Genomic DNA, 20,364 nt, shown 5'->3' on the forward strand with positions numbered 1-20,364 from the left:
CAAAATGGCAATCGTAACTCCTCATGACATCATTAAAAGTTGCTGCTAGTTCTTCCTTATCATTCTTCTCTTCTAGGTTCCATAGATTGTACACTAACGTTTTCTCACCCAACCTGGTACTGGGAGAACCTGCTGAAAATCTGTGTTTTCATCTTTGCTTTCATCATGCCTGTCCTCGTCATTACGGTGTGTTACGGACTGATGATCTTACGCCTCAAGAGCGTCCGCATGCTCTCTGGCTCCAAAGAAAAGGATCGGAACCTGCGAAGAATCACCAGGATGGTGCTGGTGGTTGTGGCTGTGTTCATCGTCTGCTGGACCCCCATTCACATTTACGTCATCGTCAAAGCCTTGATCACAATCCCAGAAACTACTTTCCAGACTGTTTCATGGCACTTCTGCATTGCTCTCGGTTACACAAACAGCTGCCTGAACCCGGTCCTTTATGCATTTCTGGATGAAAACTTCAAACGATGCTTCAGAGAGTTCTGCATCCCAACTTCCTCCACCATTGAGCAGCAAAACTCCACTAGAATACGTCAGAACACCAGAGACCTCCCGTCCACGGCCAACACAGTGGATAGGACTAACCATCAGGTAGGCAGCTTCTAGGATTGGGTGTACCTCCTGGGGATGACAGAAAAGTTATAGAGCTTCTTAAAAGCCAAGATTTGAATCCACTGGAAAAGGATCAGTAACCAGGGGATTGAGGCTGAGCTCTATGTATTTTGTACATATGCATTCAGATATAGAGACATTCCAATCAGATATCCATACATCTACTAAAAATCTACTATCTTCACAGCCTTTGCTTCTATGCAAAATTAATGACTTCAGCACATTGTGGAAGTGATCTTAATCTAGAATTCTTCTCATTCCCCCCAATGTTAGGTGTTTCATGCATATCACTCCAATGTCCCTGTCGCTTCTCAAAAGCCAGTCCTGCTCTGGATCTATGGTTACAGAGAAAGTGTCAGCACTTTGCCCACTGTAGTGATGGGTGACGATGTTCCCAGCAACTCACTGTCACACCAAAGGAGAAAAGAGGATTCAATGGCCCATCCTTAACTTTGCTGAGTCACTGATTTATAAATTTTTATACCTGAACTCTAGAGAAAACATCAAACTTATTACTTAAGTATTAGAACTAAATTCGTTTTGCAACAGTCATCATACCAGTTGAGGTTATAATGAGGAGTGACTATCTGTTGGAAGATATATCCCTATGCACAGAAGAGTACAGATGGGAGCCTGCACAGAAGATGCAAGGTCTACACACAACAGAATAATCACATGAGAAATCAAAAAGGAGGAAAGAGAAAAAAAAATCTGTCTCTAAGTTAATATTGCCTTGTTAAGCCACTGGTTTGGAAATTTTGGAGTCTGGCCTGTAAAGTAAATCAGTCACTGAATTATTAAAATTAACTTAAGTAAGTAAATTTCTGAATGATGGTACCAGCATCCAAAAATCACAGCCTGTGTAATTTTATAACACAGAACTCAAATTCAAACTCCCTGTGAAAGTAAATCCTCATGTCAGAATCTTAGGTAAAGTTTCTAGGGTCAGGGAGCAGAACAGTGGGGACAGATGTCTCCCTAAAAATCATCAGGAAGTCAAGTCACGGAGCCAGAGAGAGAGCCTGGTTCCCTTAGGATGCAGCTGCTTCCTCTCTGCTTCCTGTTCCCCACTCCTCGCTGTCCCTTGTGACAGCCATTACTGCCACCCAACCCACCCAACCCAGCCCAATTAGAAGAGCTCACCCCTTCTAATTGACCACAGGACCAATGTAAGATGGCCCAGAAGGATCTGCCACGGCAACAGGAATCCTCATACTCTTGATATTAAATAATGTTAAAATGAACCCAGGAACTCGCAAGCCCTGGGGAGCATGAGGTAATGATGGCAGGCCTATTTCCAACCAAAGGGAAATTATTAACTTATTATGTCTCCCTTCTAATTCCATTTCAGAAACAAAAGCCAGAAAGAACAGTTTTTTTTACTCTGTTTCTTTAATTTTTTTTTTTTTCACATCAAGACCTCTAAGCCTGCTCCTTTTACTAAGCAGCTCTCCTTCTCAGTGATTCTGGAAATCTTGTGAATAACTTAAAGAGGGTAGGAATTTAAATAGATTTTTCTCTAACCTGAAGATAACACGTTAAAGAATGCAACTTAAAACCCTCAGTCCTAAACTGAGGTTAAAATATTTACCATTGGAGCAAAACGATGGCCATTGTAAAGGATTCGTTCTCTCTCCTTAAGCACCTGTTTATACCCTCCCTCTCCTTTCAGGCACTTTGGGGAGTGGCTGCTGGTATTGTACCCTGTACCGCTGCCGAGGTCTCTTGTCATATCTGATCCTCTCAGAACCCTTCACCTGCCTTGCTTTCCTGGAAGTACAGCTCCCAGCTTGTCTGGTGGAGTGTTTTTCCTGAGTTCAGCATGAGTGTCCTTCAGCTGCCCCGACACTGCCCTTGACTCCCCTCCAAATCCAGCAGTTTCACAGCCACATGTGTGGTTCTTGCACAGCCAGAGAGAGGAGAAAGGAAGCTAACTGGGGAAGCTCTGGTCTAAGTAACTAAAAGGTTTGCTTTAAAAATACATCCAAATGGAGCTTATCTTCATTGCTGCCTCTGTGAAGCAGCATCAGTGTCAGATAACAGCAGAAACACATTAGCCCTGTAATTGGCTGCTTTCCCAAAACACCCAGCTGGGAGAGCTGGACACAGAAGAGTGGATGCCAGGAAAAGAGGAAAAGACACTCTGACATATTTGAAAATTAAGATAAATCAAATATCCCTTTCACTAATCTCCACTGAGGTGTCATCATTAGAATCAAGGCAGTTATACACAGACATCTGGAACAATACATAAGTCTTTGGTGATCTTTTCACTAATATATCAAAATAATAAAATTATTTGGGGGAAAAATTGGAGACTTTACGGCTGTGTCTATAGGTCATTGATTCGTTTACAAATTCAGTATCTGACAGGGAGGTGTTATTTTCTTTTTTTCTTTTTTTTTTTTAAGTCATGAACCGTCATGTTAGGAAACAAAGCTAATTGGATTTGCATTAACTGTTTAACTGCTGTCTGTACCATTGTAGATGTTTATGTCCTGCCTATCTATGTATTTGTATTTTCTCCAAGAAATATGTTGTACTGTGTGTGTCACATGTCAAGCACATTAGTCAACTTCATATTCTGCAGATCAGAGATCCAATATCAAACCTTCCCAGGGTGTCTGTATTCTGAAACTGTACACTGAGATCATGTCCATGCAACGCAAAGTCAAGTGGAGAGTTGGCAGTTATCAAGGTAATTTGATCATATAAGAAAATTATGTGCCCAAGATAAACTTGGAGTCATACTTACATAGCTAAGGGCTACTTGGTCAGCTTTTGCTGCATAACAAATCATTCCAAAATTTAATGGCTGAAAGCAACCATTTATTTAGTTTACAATTCTATAGATCAGTAATTTGGGCTGGGCTGGGCTGGGCTGGGCTAGACAGTTCTTCCAGTCTTAGCTGGGCTCACTCTGTGGTGAGCTGCCCTATCGGCTGTCAGCCAGCTGATCTAAGGTGGCCATAGCAAGAATGGCTAGCTCCTCATGGATCCTCATCTTCCATTATCTGTGTTAGCCCAGGCTTGTTCTCATGGCCATCACAGGTTCTAGGTTCAAAGGGTGGGAAAACAGACTCCACCTATTGATGGAGCTGCAGTCACATTGCAAAGGGGTGTGGATGTAGGGAGGGAAGTCATTGTGGCCACTTTTGCTAACCAGCTACAGTAGGCACATGGTGCGTGGGACAAGTTAGCCTTAGCTCCCTGAGAGCTCCAATTATATCTGTCTTGCTCCTTCTTGTATCTCCAGTATCTGCCTAGCACAGTAAAGTGTACTCCAAAAACATCTGTTGAATAAATGAATGATTAAATAAATATCTTTTGATATTTCAGGAGATCTGGAGGGGGTAGGAATGACCCCTTTCTTGCAACTGATTGACAAGCTAAAGGATTGTGTAATACCCTGACATTATTTCAGGCTCACCCTTCAGTAAAAAAAATATTCACAGGAGGGATTCTTTATTTTTTCTCTCCAGCCTTTAGTCCTCTGATCCAAAGTTATACTTTTCAAAAATTTTCTTACATTGGTGCTTGCCTTCTAATTTTATTTTTAATAAGTGTTATTGATAAGGGGGTCAAGAACCAGACTCAGTGCCCTAAAGAGCTCATACCCTGGCTTAATGTGGAAAAAAAAAAAAAAAAGATGGTCTCATATTCTTTTATGCATTCCAGGGTCCAGCATACTGCTCCAGCTGTAGTGTTCCATGCCTGACTTATGTTCAGCTTGTTGTCTTTATGTCTTCTAGATCTTTGGTAGGTAGACTTAGGCAAAGGCATTCATTTTCCATCTGCTCTCAATGCAACTTAATTTCTTTGTACCCTGTTGTTGTCCTCATTCGATTCCACTTGGCTTCAAAACACTTCCATCATTTGCTCAAATCAGTCCAGGTCCAACTCAGACCTGAGATGCTGGCCTGCCTTCACTGCTTGGTTTCCACCCTGATCACATTCTCTAATGTATTTTTAGTTTTGACACCTAGATTATTTTTTAATGTATAACATTATATGGGAAAAGAGAAATTTGTTATGTCAGTTAGATTATTATTTAAAGAGTTTGCATTAACTAGAACCATAATAATAATGCTATCTTTCCCTTATATGATAGCATGAAGATTAAAAAGTGCTTTTATCACATCAGCTTCCTATAATAACCCTAATGGGTAAACATGAAAAAAAAATTTTCAGGGAGGTTAAATGATTATACAAGATCAAACCACCAGTAAGAGGCAGAACCCAGACAAATATCTAGACTTCTCATATTAATCCAAAACTTTTCTCTGCTATCCCACAAAATACCACTTTGCACTCAAATATTAGTATATGGTCTCAGGCAGAGGATCTCAGGCTTTACAGTGAGCTCCAGAAAGTGTAACTTTTGAGGAACTCTAAGAAATCTGGTTCACTGAGTCAAAGTAGGGTCCAATAATCTGAATTTTGAACAAAACACTAAACTGAAAGCTGATTTAAAAGGTAACTTCATCCAAACACTACCAAAGTTACTGTTTTGTCTAACCTGAGTAACCCATTCGGTCAAGCTGATTGATACTAATTTTTTTCACCAAATGAATCTTGTGTTTAGCAAAATAATGTAGTTATCTTGTGACAAAGCCTTAACTTTCTAATATATCAATCAGTGAGTCTTATAGAACAAAGTAATATAACAATGATAAAGCTAACATTATGGTACCTCCTGCTAACTCCACATCAATATGGCAAGCCCATTCCTAAACCCTTAGGTTACTATTTTTTTAGCAGCTTCTTGACATTTTGATCAAAGTAGCAGGTCAAGCAATGAGGAGATGCTTTGCATTTGCGTTAACTAAAAAACTATATTATCCCCAGCTAAACTAAAAGCAGAAGCCTAATTTGTCAAATCACTCTCAAAAGTTGGCTCTCGACTTTTTTACAAGACATCTGTGGAGAACCAATTTGAGAAGGAAAAGCATTTCAATTCCATGACAAAAGTCCCAAATGAGGATAGCTCACAAAATTACCAGGTTTGACCACATTAATGCATATTTTGTGAATGAGGCCAAAGTGGCTACTCTTTCAATTCTTTAGTTTAAAAAGAAAACAGTTCCAGTTAAGAGTGTGTGTGTGTGTGTGTGTGTGTGTGTGTGTGTGTGTGTGTGTGAGAGAGAGAGAGACAGAGAGAGAGAGAGAGCATACACATGCATGATATAGGCGTGCTTCTATGCATGTGCAATACTAGAGTATATCTAAGTTTAAAATGAATTATCCCTTTCATAAATATAGCAGAAGAGCTTAATATGTTTCTGTAAATTGGCTACAATCTGGGATGAGAAAATATTGTTTACTTGGAAATATGTTTATTGCCACAAAATATTTGACTATTAGTAATAACAGACCTAAATAGACACTTCTCCAAAGAAGCCATACAGATGGCCAACAGGCACATGGAAAGATGCTCAATATCACTAACTATTAGAGAAATGCAAATTAAAACAACAATGAGGTATCATCTTATACAAGCCAGGATGACCATCATTAAAATGTCTACAAATAATAAATGCTGGAGAGGGTGTGGAAAAAAAGGAACCTTCCTGCACCGTTGGTGGGAATGTAAAATGGTGCAGCCACTATGGAGAACAGTATAGAGTTTCCTTAAAAAACTAAAAGTAGAGTTACCATATGATCCTGCAATCCCATTCCTGGGCATATATCCAGACAAAACTCTAATTCGAAAAGATACGTGCACCCCAATGTTCACTGCAACACTATTTACAACAGCCAAGACATGGACGCAACCTAAATGTCCATGGACAGAGCAATGGATAAAGAAGATGTGGTACATATATACTATGGAATATTACTCAGCCAGAGAAAAGAATGAAATAACGCCATTTGCAGCATGGACCTAGAGATTACCATACTAAGTAAAGTCAGTCAGAAAGAGAAAGACAAATACCATGTGATATCACTTATGTGTGGAATCTAAAAATATGATACAAATGAACTTATTTCCAAAACAGAAACAGACTCAAACATAGAAAGCAAACTTATGGTTACCAAAGGGTTTAATGGGAGGGAGGAGATAAATTAGGAGTTTTGGATTAATATACACACGTTACTATACATAAAATAGGTAAACAAGAAGACCTATTGTATAGCACAGGAAACTATATTCAATATCCTGTAATAACCTATAATGGAAAAGAATTTGAAAAAGAATATATATATACATATAGCTGAATCACTTTGCTGCACACTTAAAACTAACACAAAATTGTAAATTAACTATACTTCCATAAAAAATGGTTAAAAAAAGGAATTACAATATTTGCATTGAATAAATTTAGGTTTATGTAAAAAAAAGACTTTAGTAATAACATTTATTGACTGGTTTGTATCCAGTATATCTTATTTAATCATATGAGGTGTGGATTCTCTCTGCAGTTGAGGAAACCAATGCTTAAGGAATTAACTTGCCTAAGGTCATAGGTAAAGAGCAGTGGCTGAGGAATGAACCCAGTTGAATTTGATATTATAACCCAGACTTTTAATTAATGTGCCCTACTATCCCCCTGGTCTGGTTTTCACTACGCTCAGTGGTGTCTCCTAGAACTAAATTTTAACATTTATATACTGACAGTTTGAATGCCATAAGGCCTTTATATGGGCTTGTTTAGATGTATTCTTAGTGTATTTGCATATTGTATATAAAAGTAAACACTCACATAGATTAATGACTATCACGGGGAATTAGAAATCCAATAATGGGGATCGTGGTTACCATTATATGAGCTCAAATTATTTGACTAAAATTTTTTGCTGTCAGTAAAGTCATATTGACTCTTACTGAATGATAGAATTTTCTTTTCCACAGTTAAAATTTTTGATTAACGTCAGAGAAGTTCATTTAATATTTTCACAAACTGACCTTTAGGATTGTGAGTCCAATCACATCTATCCTACTAGAGAAGGTAGCTTGGCGGGCTGGTGGTGCCAGAGGAACCAGGACAGGGAGTCAGTTGAATGTTCTGGTTGTCGTGCTGCCCTTGACCAGCATGTGATGGAGGAAACCCTTCATCTTGCAAGAACTCAGTCTTTTCAGCTATCACCTTGGTGGGCTGACCCAGAAGATTGTTCTGTACAGCAGAACAGTACAGTGGACACTGATATATGAATTAGCTAGAGTTCTTCCTGACTGAATACTATGAACTTTTAGGGAGGTTGAGCTTTAAAGATTGGATTAACTAATATAATTACTGCAGCATTTTCTTGTGCTTGTTATTCCAATTAATGTAACTAACTGATAAAATATGGCAACACACTTTTCTTTAAAAAATTAACTCAAAATGATGTGTCATTAATTTGGCAACCTTAAGTGGTAAATTGCTATTTTATAAACATTTATCATGAAAAAGTCCTTACATTGAGATTTAGTGCATTGGAACATGTTGATCTTATTTTCTTTTTTTTTAACTTTTTATTTTATATTGGAGTATAGTTGATTAACAATGTTATGTTAGTTTCAGTTGTACAACAAAGTGATTCAGTTATACATATAAATGTATCTATTCTTTTTAGCTTTGGGAGTCAGCTATGAGAGGCAGATTCTTTTCTCTTTTAACTTTCTACAACACATGTATTCTTACTTCTACGTTTATGAATTTGAAATTCAGTTTTGTAGTATTTTTTGCTTTTATATTTTTTTCCTCACTTCAAACAACGTTACCATTGGAATGAAGATGACCAACCACTAACTTTTGAATATCATTCTGATGTGGTTATCTTTTGGTCAGTTGCAATAAATATTTACAAATCGCTACAATTTTTTAAAAATTATAAAATTATTTTGGGGGTGACGTTGTGAGAACTACAACTTTCTAGAATAAAATATGTCTTAATATTTCCTTTTTGATTATTATCACCCTGGAAATCAAGAACCTAGAGCCATAACTTTTACCTGCCTTCTCTCTTTACACTCAAGAATTTCTTTCTTAAATAGTAGAGTTCCTAGCTTTGAAATGAGTAGAAATTTTTCACGATGAAAAGAAATATTAGAACCGTATTGTCTATGATTTATACTTTTACTGCAATAAAATAACATATATATAAAATAATAAAATACCATATAATATAACATACCAATACCAATAAAATACCATATAAATAGAATACTATATATATATATACACATACACACACACACACACACACACACACACATATATATATATATATACACACACACACATATGGTGTGGGTAAGTGGAGGCTAGAAACAGGATTTATTCTGAGTGCTAAAAAATTGTAATAGTACTTTTCAAAACATGAATGGCATTCCTGATACATATCCAAAAGATTATAATGCCAGCTTTCAAGACCCCATGTGAGTTTGGTCATTCCCATTGCCAATGATGTATGCAGAAGGAATGCATATCTGGCAATGTACATATTAACCATACCTGGGTGGGAGATTAGTATGAATTTAATTTAGTGCTTGTTGCTTCACTGTGAATCAAAGGAAATGAACAACTTTTTCTTTCTATAACACCTGCCTTATTAGGAACACATGCAAATAACTAGCCTGATAAATTAGTTCCATGTAATTACAAATATCAAATAAATATAAGCTGAAAGTTTCACTATAATTTAAAATAATGGCCCCCTTGGTCCAAGAATGAGAATGAATATGTAGAAAAAGAATCCATGCTATTTGTCTGTATAGAGTGCAGTATTTATTAGGAAGGAAGAAAGGAAGGAAGGGAGAGAAAAAAGCTGACACAGAATATATTTTGTGTTGGAAATTAGTCACATTCTTCCTACTATTCTGTTTTCCATATAGACAACAGAAATTCAGGGATACTGGAAATCTACAAAATCTATCAAGCCCTACTATTTCCTTTTTTTCCTACATACATTATCAAATCTTCATAAAGATTAAAAAATACTATATATAAAATATATATATGATCCAGAGTCCCATATGATATGTCTAAGTCCCTTAAAGCACAAGAAATGAATAAAATTTTTCTTGTGACAAAATAGGTACCTCTAAGACATCTGATATGAAAGCAAAAAAGTAAAGTCTATGGAAATTGACATTAATAAATAAGAATATCTTAAGAAAAGTCAAATTACTAAAAATAAACTTAACAATGAGAAAATTCAGTGAATAGTGGATGTGAACTAGAGTATGGCCATTCTATGTTTCATAATGCAATCACCAATTTAATCCATCCCATAATTTAACAACTTAGCAAAAATATCTCACTCTTGTTGTTCTTTCTTTTTCTCTGTCATGTCAGCTAACATGTTCTTATACTCAGAAATCCTCAAATATAGTTACATGTGAGCTCATTCAAATTCAAAACATCAACTTTTAAAAAGTGCTGTCTTCGAGATGCTCTTTGGAAACAGACGAGATACATGCCACTCCTAGAACCTTAAAACGCTGCAGATAGAGGCTTGCAGAATGGCTAATATGCCCTTTAACAACTGAAGATTTTTCTGGTTGTTTCAGAAATTCAGTGGAACAAATAACCTTTCAAATGGCTACACTGTAAGTAAATATCAACATCTAAATCCCAATAATGCGATTGGATTTATCAAGAAGATGAAAAATATTCACAGTTCTTAGAATATTGGAACTGAAAAAGTATATAGATCATCTAATCCAAACCTCCTGATGTTATAAATGGGGAAATTGTAGGCCAGAAATGTATTTTTTTATTGTATGCTTTTTTCCAAATATAAAATATATAATTGTGAGAGTCTTTTCAAATACCTAGTTTCCAAATAGAGTTTTTAAAAATTGTGACTAAAGAAAAAGATAGATAATTATATTTTATGTAAACTCTACTATGTGTAAATTTAATTTAAAATACCAGCAGATAAAGGGAAACTTTATAATTAAATAAGAATAGCAAATATAATATAAAATCTTAAATATAATATAATATAAATATAATATAAAATCTTAAAAATTTAGATGGCTCATTTATTTGGCCAGATCCTACCATTGACCAGCTGAATTTCCCTGTGGAATTTCCTGAAACTGTCTATATTTCAATGTCCTTATATGTAAGAATGGTCGTAACTATAGTGTCTAACAGTTATTTTGATGTGAATGTGATGCATAATTAGCCATGTAAAATACATAGCACAGTGCCAGGAAACTGGCTAGTAATACTAGTGTAAGCCACTTAGTGAGGTTTTACTGTTTTCACCTCCTCTATTCTCTTTCCCCCAAGAAGTTGAATTATAGCTCTTGTAATGAAAAGTTTAAAGGAATGAACTAATGCTGCTAAAAGGGATCGTAAAGTTGGTCTATCCCAACATTTCTCAGCCTTGGCTCTAGTGACATTTTGGGCCAGACAACTCTCTGTTGTGAGGGGATGCACATTGCAGGATGTTTAGTAGCATCCCTGTCTTCTACCCACTAGACGCCAGTATCACCCACCCATCCCCAGTTGTGACAGCCAAAATGTCTCCAGACATTGCCCCCCCAAGGAAAACAATCAGTTGAAAACCATTAGCGTAAATATCAGTTGAGAACCACTGATCTAAGCTGACCAATGATGTTTAATAGATGAAGAAACATCAAGGTCCAAATTAGTCATGTCCTTAAAGCACCACCTGAGAGTTGGAACTAGACCCCAGGTATTCTGACTTTGGACTAGATCTCCTCTGAAATATCACACTGATTTCTCAAACAAAGCTTTAGTCTGCACTGCTAACCAGTTGCAAAGAATAAGACTCAGTATTAATGGAAGACAAGAGAAAGCAAAATTCTTCAACGCTGATTTTATTTCAAGCTTCTCTTTCAGAGAAACGATCTTCAGCCTGAAACATTATTAAGAAAGAATTGAAGACCAGTAAAGGTGAAGATATTGTTAGAGAACATTCAGAAATGAGCTCGAATCTCTTGGAGATCTTAAAACACTAAGAGAACTTGTAAATGAAACACAATTAATGAAACACAAATCATAACTTCAAAGGCAAAGGAGTTATGAAAACTACAAAGACCACGTAGCTTTGTGCTAATTGTTTTAAGAACCTAGATCAGATTATTAAAGTGTATTTTGAGAGCACTTAGAAAGGAAGCAGTAACCTCTAGGAGGTGAGATAAGTTCTCAAGAATTAGTTACAAGACAAATTTTATTTTCTTAGGGGACAGAGAAATCAGGTACCCCAGTATCAATAGTGTTTTTGACAAGAGATTTGACAAACACTTGTTAATTTCTACACTTCTATCCTATATTGAATTATGATCTGAATGTAATGGTACAGCTTTGATTCCCACCTGAAGGGTCCCAATCAATGGAGAAATGCTCAATAACCTATGATCGGGTAAGGAGTCAAACATACTAGAAGAGAGAGAAAAAACTAAAACTATAGTAGTTACTAGAAGAAAAACTTTAGTCCAAAAATCCAATTATAGAAAGATAGAATGTGAGTGATAACAGATGTGCAAAAAGTCATAAAGATTTTATTTCATGAACCAACAATATGATATAGGCCATATCAACTCTTGCAATTATAGATAATCACATCAATAGAATTTTGGTTTCTAGAACCAAAGAAATATTAGCCTCACTCTAATAGACAACACACTTCAGGAATGAAATAAGCAAAATAGATTGTGTTCAGAGATGAACAACCAAGAAGGCAAAAGGAGTTAACATTCCTTAATATGACAAATGGTTGAAATAAGTGCCCATGGTTACCTGGGAAATAGAAGGCTCAAACGGCACAAGATAGTTGTCTTCATATACTTAAAGGGATGTGAGCAGGGAATTGGACTTACCAATACGACTCCAATAATTAAAGCCAACAGGTGGAAGCTACAGGGAAAGGGATTGCAATACAACCAAAGAAAGGCTTTTCTAAGCTTTGAGACACTAGGATTCCCTTGTCACTGGAAGTTTTGAATGTCCAAACATCAGCATTTTGCCTACATAAAAGGGGATGTTACAAGAACTCAAGTGTTAAGATTTGATGTTTAGGGAATCAGAACAAGTGACTCTTTCATAAGTTTTTTTAGTTTTTTACAAGTTCCACTGAGTTCCTATAGAAAGTGCTAATATGTGGTCCGTTAAAAAATAGCTTTTAGACAAATGTTCAGAAACGTTGCATATCTTATTTTGGTCATGGGGACTGATACTTGGATTAGCATTTTAAAGGCTTTGAAAAGCCCTATTGGTATTCGTGTGTGTGTGTGTGTGTGTGTGTGTGTGTGTGTGTGTGTGTGCTGCATTTAGTCCTGTATGTATACTTGCATCTAGTCCTTTAAGCTAAAGTTCTCAAATTTATCTGAGCACCGTCTCAGTTTTTCAAGAGACACGTTGGAACATCTCACAGAATGGTTTCCGCTAAGCATTTCAAAAAGCCCACTGTAGATCATTAGTCCCAGTTATGGACAAATCTGTTCCAAATCCAATGCTTTACTAGAATAAATGGCAATGTCCCATAATTTCAGGCATTAACCAGGGTTCTAAAATTGATTATCAATCTCTTATTCTCACTCATTCAAAATATATGGCCTAAATACAAACAAGATATTGAAACTTCATATCTCTGAGAATAGAACAGACTGTGTTTTGTTTGGGTTTTCACTTTTGTTTGGCTGTGTTTTGAAGCCTGTCACTTTCTGGTTACAATCCTAAAGGAGGAAATCTTTTAAAAGTGATCAATTGTCAACTGTGAGAAGCGTGCCAAAGGCTAACTAATTACAATCTTTCTTGTGAAAGAATGCAAGATAGAAGCCAAGCCACCTGGGTTCTGGTGCCAGGCTGCTGATAACCAGCTGTGTGGACTTGGCATCCCATGCTAATGACTGCCAAGGGGATCTCTTCATAAGCAGGACTTTCCCAGCTTCTGTCGACGGCCAGTGAATTAGGGCTCATTTCTGGGCTTGATTAATTACCCCTATTCAGAGTCTGGGGGCTAGCTTCTCGTAGTAAACAACAAAAGTAACCACCAAAGCTTCCTTTTGTGAAAGAACTTATTATATTGAACAAAAAATTCATATTAAAAGCAGAAGGAAGCATATGGCATATTGAGTCTGGATCCTTTGAACTAGCAGATTATTCCACCTCTCCTTGAATTCTCCTTCACTGAAGTGTGACCCCTTGTTATACTCTAGATCCCAATATGTTTGATTCCGGCAATGGAACTTGGAAGAAGGGATGAGTTCTCCATTATTTAGGTATATGGAGACCTTTACCTATGAGTCATCCACTCCCAAAGTTTTTTTTGTGTGGCTCTGTTATTATGGCTTCTGTAATGAATGGGAATTTGAAGTCTATTACTGGCTGAAACACTAATCAGCTTCAGAGGGACCCAAGTCTGGTACTGGCTTCAACTGTAACTTTGGATGGCATCACAAATAGGACAGAGAAAATAGAAGTGGAAGAGAGTGCTGCAAAGAGCAAAAATAAAAATATTAAATGGGCTTTTCTCAACGGATACTCTTGGGTCTGTCACTTCCCCTCTCAAGACCTCTATTTCCTCCCATAGATTAATGAAATTGGAAAAGGCAATCTTTTAAACTCCTTCCAGGGATAGGAAGCACATGTCAATCATTGTATGGATAGAGATTAAAAGTGCTTTAAAGAAGCTTCAGTTTGAACCTTAAAGCTTTTCAAAACTTTATTTTTCAAAATAGGTTAAAAAATAGCCCAAGTGGATTTACTAGTTGGCTTTCTGGAAAAAATAACAGTTTAAGAAGCTCTTGAAAAAACTGGAAAGTTGATGGTAGATGAAAATATTTTATCTATGTCAAATGTTAAATTTACTGAATCTCTAACGGTACTGTGGTACTGTCAGGAAAGAAGCCCAGTCTTAGAAAATGGCAGGGAGTAGCAAGTTTCCAAAAGAGTTATCTCGGCCACTAAACAGTTCAGCTTGTTATGACTCTCTGGGTGCCAAAAATAGACAATGTGACCCAGTGGTTCAGAGAAAACAGTTTATTACAGCACAGCAAACAGTAGGAGCGTCAACACAGGAGTGCTGGTTCCCTTGCCCCCATGTCCCATGGAGTGACACAATAGACCCTGATTGTCACTATGCACACAGTTGATCGCACCACACCTGACAAGCCCAGAGCTAGCGCTTCACCACCTTTTGTAGCAAGCAGTGAACAAAGCAATCTTCCTCCCGTAAGAGCAAGGAATCGCACATTGGTCCTACTGTGGTCCTTATGTGATTTGGCAGTAAAGGGTCTTCCTTGACTCTGTGCTATAGAAAGTACTTGGAGTCAGAAGACAGTAAGGCCTTGCAGCTCAGCTCAGTCAGCAAGAATGTACAGGGATGCCTGAGGAGCTGCCTCCCACGGTAATGCACCTGTCAGCTCCACTTATTCTTGGCTCAATTCAATTTTCCTAGGATTATGCCACCCCATCAGCAATTTGGATTAGACATACTGATAGAGGCTAGGACCAAATCTGTCTCATTTATCTCAATAAATACGTGACTAGGGTTATTGTCCATAGGATCCCTGTCAACAGGATCAGGTCAACCTGCACTTTTGACCTCAGCCATGTACTCCCAGACCACAGACTGAATTCATTAAGTCCCAGAGAGGGCTAACAGGTCTTACTGCAGATACTCATGTAGCTTCTTTCTCACGATGTGCATGGATTGCACCACGATATTGTTATTGATAGCATGGACGCCAACACAACAGGCGTGGTTGGCAACCATACTTATCAGAATGTAGTCAAAGGCCAATCAGTGACTCAGTTACAGTCAGGGAGTTTAGCCTGGGCTGTTGATTTCCTATGGCCTATTCCACCTCATTGGCTACGGTAGCTAAAGTCAAGGGTGAGTGCCTGGCCTATCTCTGGAAAGTGGACTCTGATGCCAGGGAACAATACTCACGCTACTGTATGACACAGGGATTCATGTATCCTTTGGGTAGCACAGTCTTCTTTATCTGAGGGCCTATCGAAAGGAATGTGATCCAAGGAGTGGTGTCATTGCTAATAATTGCAGGGTGTCAAAGAGGCACTAAGCCTCCCGTCCCCACGCCTAGTAGAGAGATAGCCTGTAGCAATCTCTCTCCCATGTAACAAACATATAGCTGAAGGGGGCAGGTTATTCCAATTCTAGATTTGTTGCTGAACGTGATTCGGATCACAATTACATTGATCTGGAGAACCCATAGGAGCAGGGTCACCAAATAGTTGTGGCCTCGATAGCCACACATGGCATGACCCCAGGGCACTCAGGTATCAGGAGAAGCTTATGAACTGGTATGAGCTTAAATGAAACAAGATTGCCTCTATCTGTGTGTGTTTGTACACGTACAAGGTCTTCACATTTAGGAGCTGCATTAGGCATAGCGCAAGACCAGCCAAACCCACATGAGTTCCTCTGACCTCACAGCACACAGACCGGGGTGATAAACCCCGCAGTAGGTCAGTTCGGCAATCAGAGCTGTTTCGTGTCCAGTGGACCACGTGATTGCTTTGCCAGTCTGCGGGGCTGGAATCTGGAGACAGAGAGAGCATTCATCATTTCCCCCTCCCAGCAACACCAAAGCCTAAGATATTCCTGCCGCAGCTGAAGTGGGGAATGGTGCCAGGAAGGCTCCTAGGGATGCCCCTCATGGAGACTGCCTCCTCTTACAGAAATCTGTGGTTCAGAAAGCTCCAGGGCTGGGCTGCTCTTGCAGTGCCTCCAGTGCCGCATGCTTAGGTCCTCAGGCAAATTTGACAGATTATCTGACGAACCTGCAGACAACTAAACGTGTACATAGACAAGGCACACATTGTCTCCAATGGCTGGACAGTGAAATGAAGTGCTGAGCTATGTTTCTGGTAATGGGGAGTCATAGCGCAAAGAATATTTTCTTTATTGCCTCTGGAAGCCACTTTCGAGTCATAGCCCACCCAAGATTTTGACAGCCGAGGTGCTCCATTCACCCTCTAAGAGCATAACCTTCCTCACTCCTCCGTCAGCTCTGGGTCTAACAGTTGCTCCGTCTGTTGATTGAAATGCCCCTGGGCTGGCTTCTTTCCCTCTCACTAAGGGTCTATAAGTTGGTGTTCACTGTAGGGACATATCGACCTCTGGATGTTCCCGGTTGTGACTTAAGACTGAATGCATTTGTGCTTTCCTCCATGGCGGGGCCTGGGGTGCTCTCCTGGTCCCCTAGTCCACAGGAGAGCAAGCAGCAACCATGACACCACTTGGGAAGCTGCTTAGATTTTTCCCCTCACTGCTCAGCCTCCATCCATCAACTCAACTCATGTTTAACAACAGGTAGGACAGGGTGGACCATTCGCTCCCTGTCTCTGCACCACATGGGCCAGAACATTTGCCACTAGCTCCCAAGGAGTTTCTTCACCTCCTCAAATCTCATCCATGAGCCCTTGTCTTTTCTCTTTCAAAAAGTCATCATCCATCTTGACACACTGTGTGTTGTACAGTTTGGGAAGAATCTCATCCTCTTAGAAGATGACAAGAAGTAACGAGACTCCAAAGGAGTTGACTGAGCAAGCAAACAGGTTGTCTTGCCACAAGTCCATAGGGGCCCAAAGTAGATAAAAATACTTAGGGGCACAGTGAGCTGTAGAAGCTTTAGCTTGGTAGGTTCTCCCTGCTCCCAAGTCCCACGGGGTGATGCGATGGGACCAGATGGTGGCTGCACACACAATGGGTTGAGTCACAGTCAAGGAACCCATAGCTAAAATCTCAGTCCCTTTGGCAGCAAGCAATAAACCAACCTCCCAGGAGTAAGCAGTCCACAGTGATCAATGCTATGGTCACCTTGACCTACTTAATCGTCTAAGTTACCATCGTAGGAACTGTTCAGGGTCAGACACTGGTTAGCCTTACAGTTTGGCACAATCAGCAAGGATGAGCAGGGGCATCCAGGGCTCATACTGCCTCTTCCACAGCGATCACATAGTGATCGCTCTATTCCTTATTCTTAGGAAATGTATATTGAAATATTGAGGGATCAGTTTAGCATCAAATGGTTCAATAAGATAATGTGTGTGTGTGTGCGTGTGTGTGTGTCTTTGTGTCTGTTTGGAAGGAGAAAAAAAGAAGAGAAAGCAAATGGTATAGTGAAAGGGGTACAATCTTAATAGTAGGTGAATCTGGGTAAAGGGTACACATGTGTTCTTTGTACCGTTCTAATTCTTACACTTTTCCTGAAGTTTGAAAGTTACCAAAATAAAGTTAAAGCAAAACAATTCTCATCCCTTTACACTTACTATACAAACACCTCCTTTCTTCTCAACAAAAATGTTAAAAACCAGGACACAGCAATTATCTGTTAATTATAAAACTTGTTTCATGTTCATAATCCTCCTCCCTTATTTGAAAATATCAAGCTGTAATTTTGTGTGGGAACAAATGTCCCATTTTTGCTCAACAGATACGCTAGCTTTACAGTGGAGGTGGGGATGGGGAAATCTCTGAACTTCAAATCAGTTGCTTCAGAAAAAAGAATCCACTGATTTGGAGAATTGGGTGAAATATAAAATTTCTTTACCTAGAAATAAAGAATGTAAACAGCACTACAAAAAGAGATGTTGCTTTTCTTTTGAAAGTTTGGTCAAATCATGAACAATTTGAAGACAAGGAGGGAAGAGAGTCAAGGACAGAGGGAAACAGAGTTTGGGTTAAAATATATTTTTTCAAGAACCCATCAATAACATCTCTTTCATGACTAGTGTATAATTCCTATTCATTTGTGTGTACAAATGCAATAGCATATTCATAATGACCCAGGAGATTAAATAACGTCTTGATATTTAGGAAAAACTCTGAAAGTTGCAGGTGAAAGTATACATGAAGGTTCTCAATATAATTCTGCCACATAGAAGATGCCCAGTAAATGTGCACTGAAACCCTACCTGAAACATTCACTGTCTTTGCTCTTTCTCGACTTTCAGCTACAAAATCTGGAAGCAGAAACCGCTCCACTACCCTAACTGGGTCTCATGCCATTCAGACCCTCACTGAGCTTAGAAGCCACCATCTATGTGGAAGCAGGTCACTGCAAGAATGTTGGAAAGCTCTGGTTTCCTAGGAAAGTGCCTGCTCTGAGTCATCAAAACTCTTTCCTCGCTGGCCACTCCATTCTGCACATGAGAGGGACAACCAAACTAAATCAAGCACTAGGAAGGAAAGAACCAAACCACACTGAGTTTGCTTGTGTACATAATCACAAGGAAGATGCCCAAAGGGACCGAAACGTGCTGTGGTATGTGCATTGAGGTTACCATCACAGATGGCCCTTCTGCATGTAATATTGTTTTCAAGCAAACATTTACAGTCTCATCAAAGAAAAACCATTAATTATTAAATTCACTGTAGTAACATGTAAAGTAAATGCTACCTCTGATCAAAGCAACTGATGTGGAATTCCAAGACTTTCCAGTCTTCTGTAAGAGAATACTTTGCTCTATTTTGACCTTTAATGTTAACCTTAAAATTATCTTCAGTTAAGACATAACTTCCACCTTCATGTCTTGTTTTGTATTTTTTTTAAAAAAAATAACATCTCTTACCTAGCTCCATTATTGCAAGGGAAGAAATTAACATGAAAGGTAATCTGAAACCCAGTAACGTGTTCGCTGCAGAAAGGTTGGTTCTTGTGCACTGTGAGTCCTTCCTGAGAGTCATAATGGGAGATTTTCCACTCTTAGGCTTTCAGTGGTTTTCTCCCCGGTTTTAACTGTGCAGTTTCTTTGCTCCCATCCAAGTGTTCGAAAAGGTAATAGTGGGTCGATGAGCTCATCATTTTATCCCTGCGGAAGTCAAGCACTAAAATGTACTCTTTATTTCTCAATAATTTCTCCTTACTACATGCTCCCTTTACATCGTATTTTCTTTTTTTAAAACTCTGCTCAGAATACTTATGCCTTTTGAATCAGCAAGATAAAATGACAGATGTTATTTGTTGATTTTCAGAACAGTTTAAACTTTTTAAAAAAAATATGGATCCAGGGGCTTCCCTGGTGGCGCAGTGGTTGAGAGTCCGCCTGCCGATGCAGGGGACGCGGGTTCGTGCCCCGCTCCGGGAGGATCCCACATGCCGCGGAGCGGCTGGGCCCGTGAGCCATGACCGCTGAGCCTGTGCATCCGGAGCCTGTACAAAGGCCACAACAGTGAGAGGCCCGCGTACCGCAAAAAAAAAAAAAAAAAAAAAAAAAAAAAAAAATATGGATCCAGTCAGCTTAATCTCAAAATAGAAAGATTCAAGTGACCGTGGAGAAAAATCGGTGATCTACTTTTCACTCCTCTGTAGTTACCTGGTCATGAAATGTTAACAATGACCCAAGAATATTTTCCTGAATATTATGTTTCTATAATGTCATCACCAATATGTTGGTCTTTTTGATCTTTGCTACATGTCAAGGTTTCCTTTGTAAAATGTCAGTCTTCTAAGTAGTTTCTCTAAGACAATTCGTCTCTTTGGTTTTCTTTGGCATGAAATACAGTTAGAGATTTGGCAATCACCCATTTTATTTGATCTATATCGACAAGCAAATTAGATGGCCCAAGACCTAAAGCTCTCCACTTTGAACTTTTGTCTGCATTGATTAAATGAATCAAGTACACTGTAGTTTCCTTTGAAGACACAGTAGAAAACAGGGTGCCAGCTTCCCTTATAAGAATATTCCTGAATCTACAACCTGCCAGTAGTCTCAACCTTACAATCTGCGTTCATTCTTCAATCTAACAAGGCACAAATATGCACCAGATACACAAGGGCAATGTTTCAGGAAGACAGCTGTCGTGGATTGGAAT

The 20,364-nt window shown here is 38.7% G+C and overlaps 1 protein-coding gene across 2 annotated transcripts in view; it reads left to right on the top strand.

Annotated features, from left to right (window-relative positions):
- OPRM1 (opioid receptor mu 1) overlaps positions 1-20,364 on the top strand; it is a 158,641-nt gene that overhangs the window by 33,731 nt on the left and 104,546 nt on the right. Inside the window, exons 3-4 of one of the 2 annotated variants that reach the window (XM_073789758.1) lie at positions 77-597; positions 3,209-3,253. In XM_073789758.1, coding sequence (XP_073645859.1) covers positions 77-597; positions 3,209-3,253 — 566 coding nt within the window. Of the gene's footprint in view, positions 1-76; positions 598-3,208; positions 3,254-20,364 lie in introns of those variants that run through there. The other variant, XM_019951588.3, reaches the window with a different exon arrangement.

The sequence above is a fragment of the Tursiops truncatus genome, chromosome 12 (genome assembly GCF_011762595.2).
Source record: "Tursiops truncatus isolate mTurTru1 chromosome 12, mTurTru1.mat.Y, whole genome shotgun sequence".
NCBI classification, from domain to species: Eukaryota; Metazoa; Chordata; class Mammalia; order Artiodactyla; family Delphinidae; genus Tursiops; species Tursiops truncatus.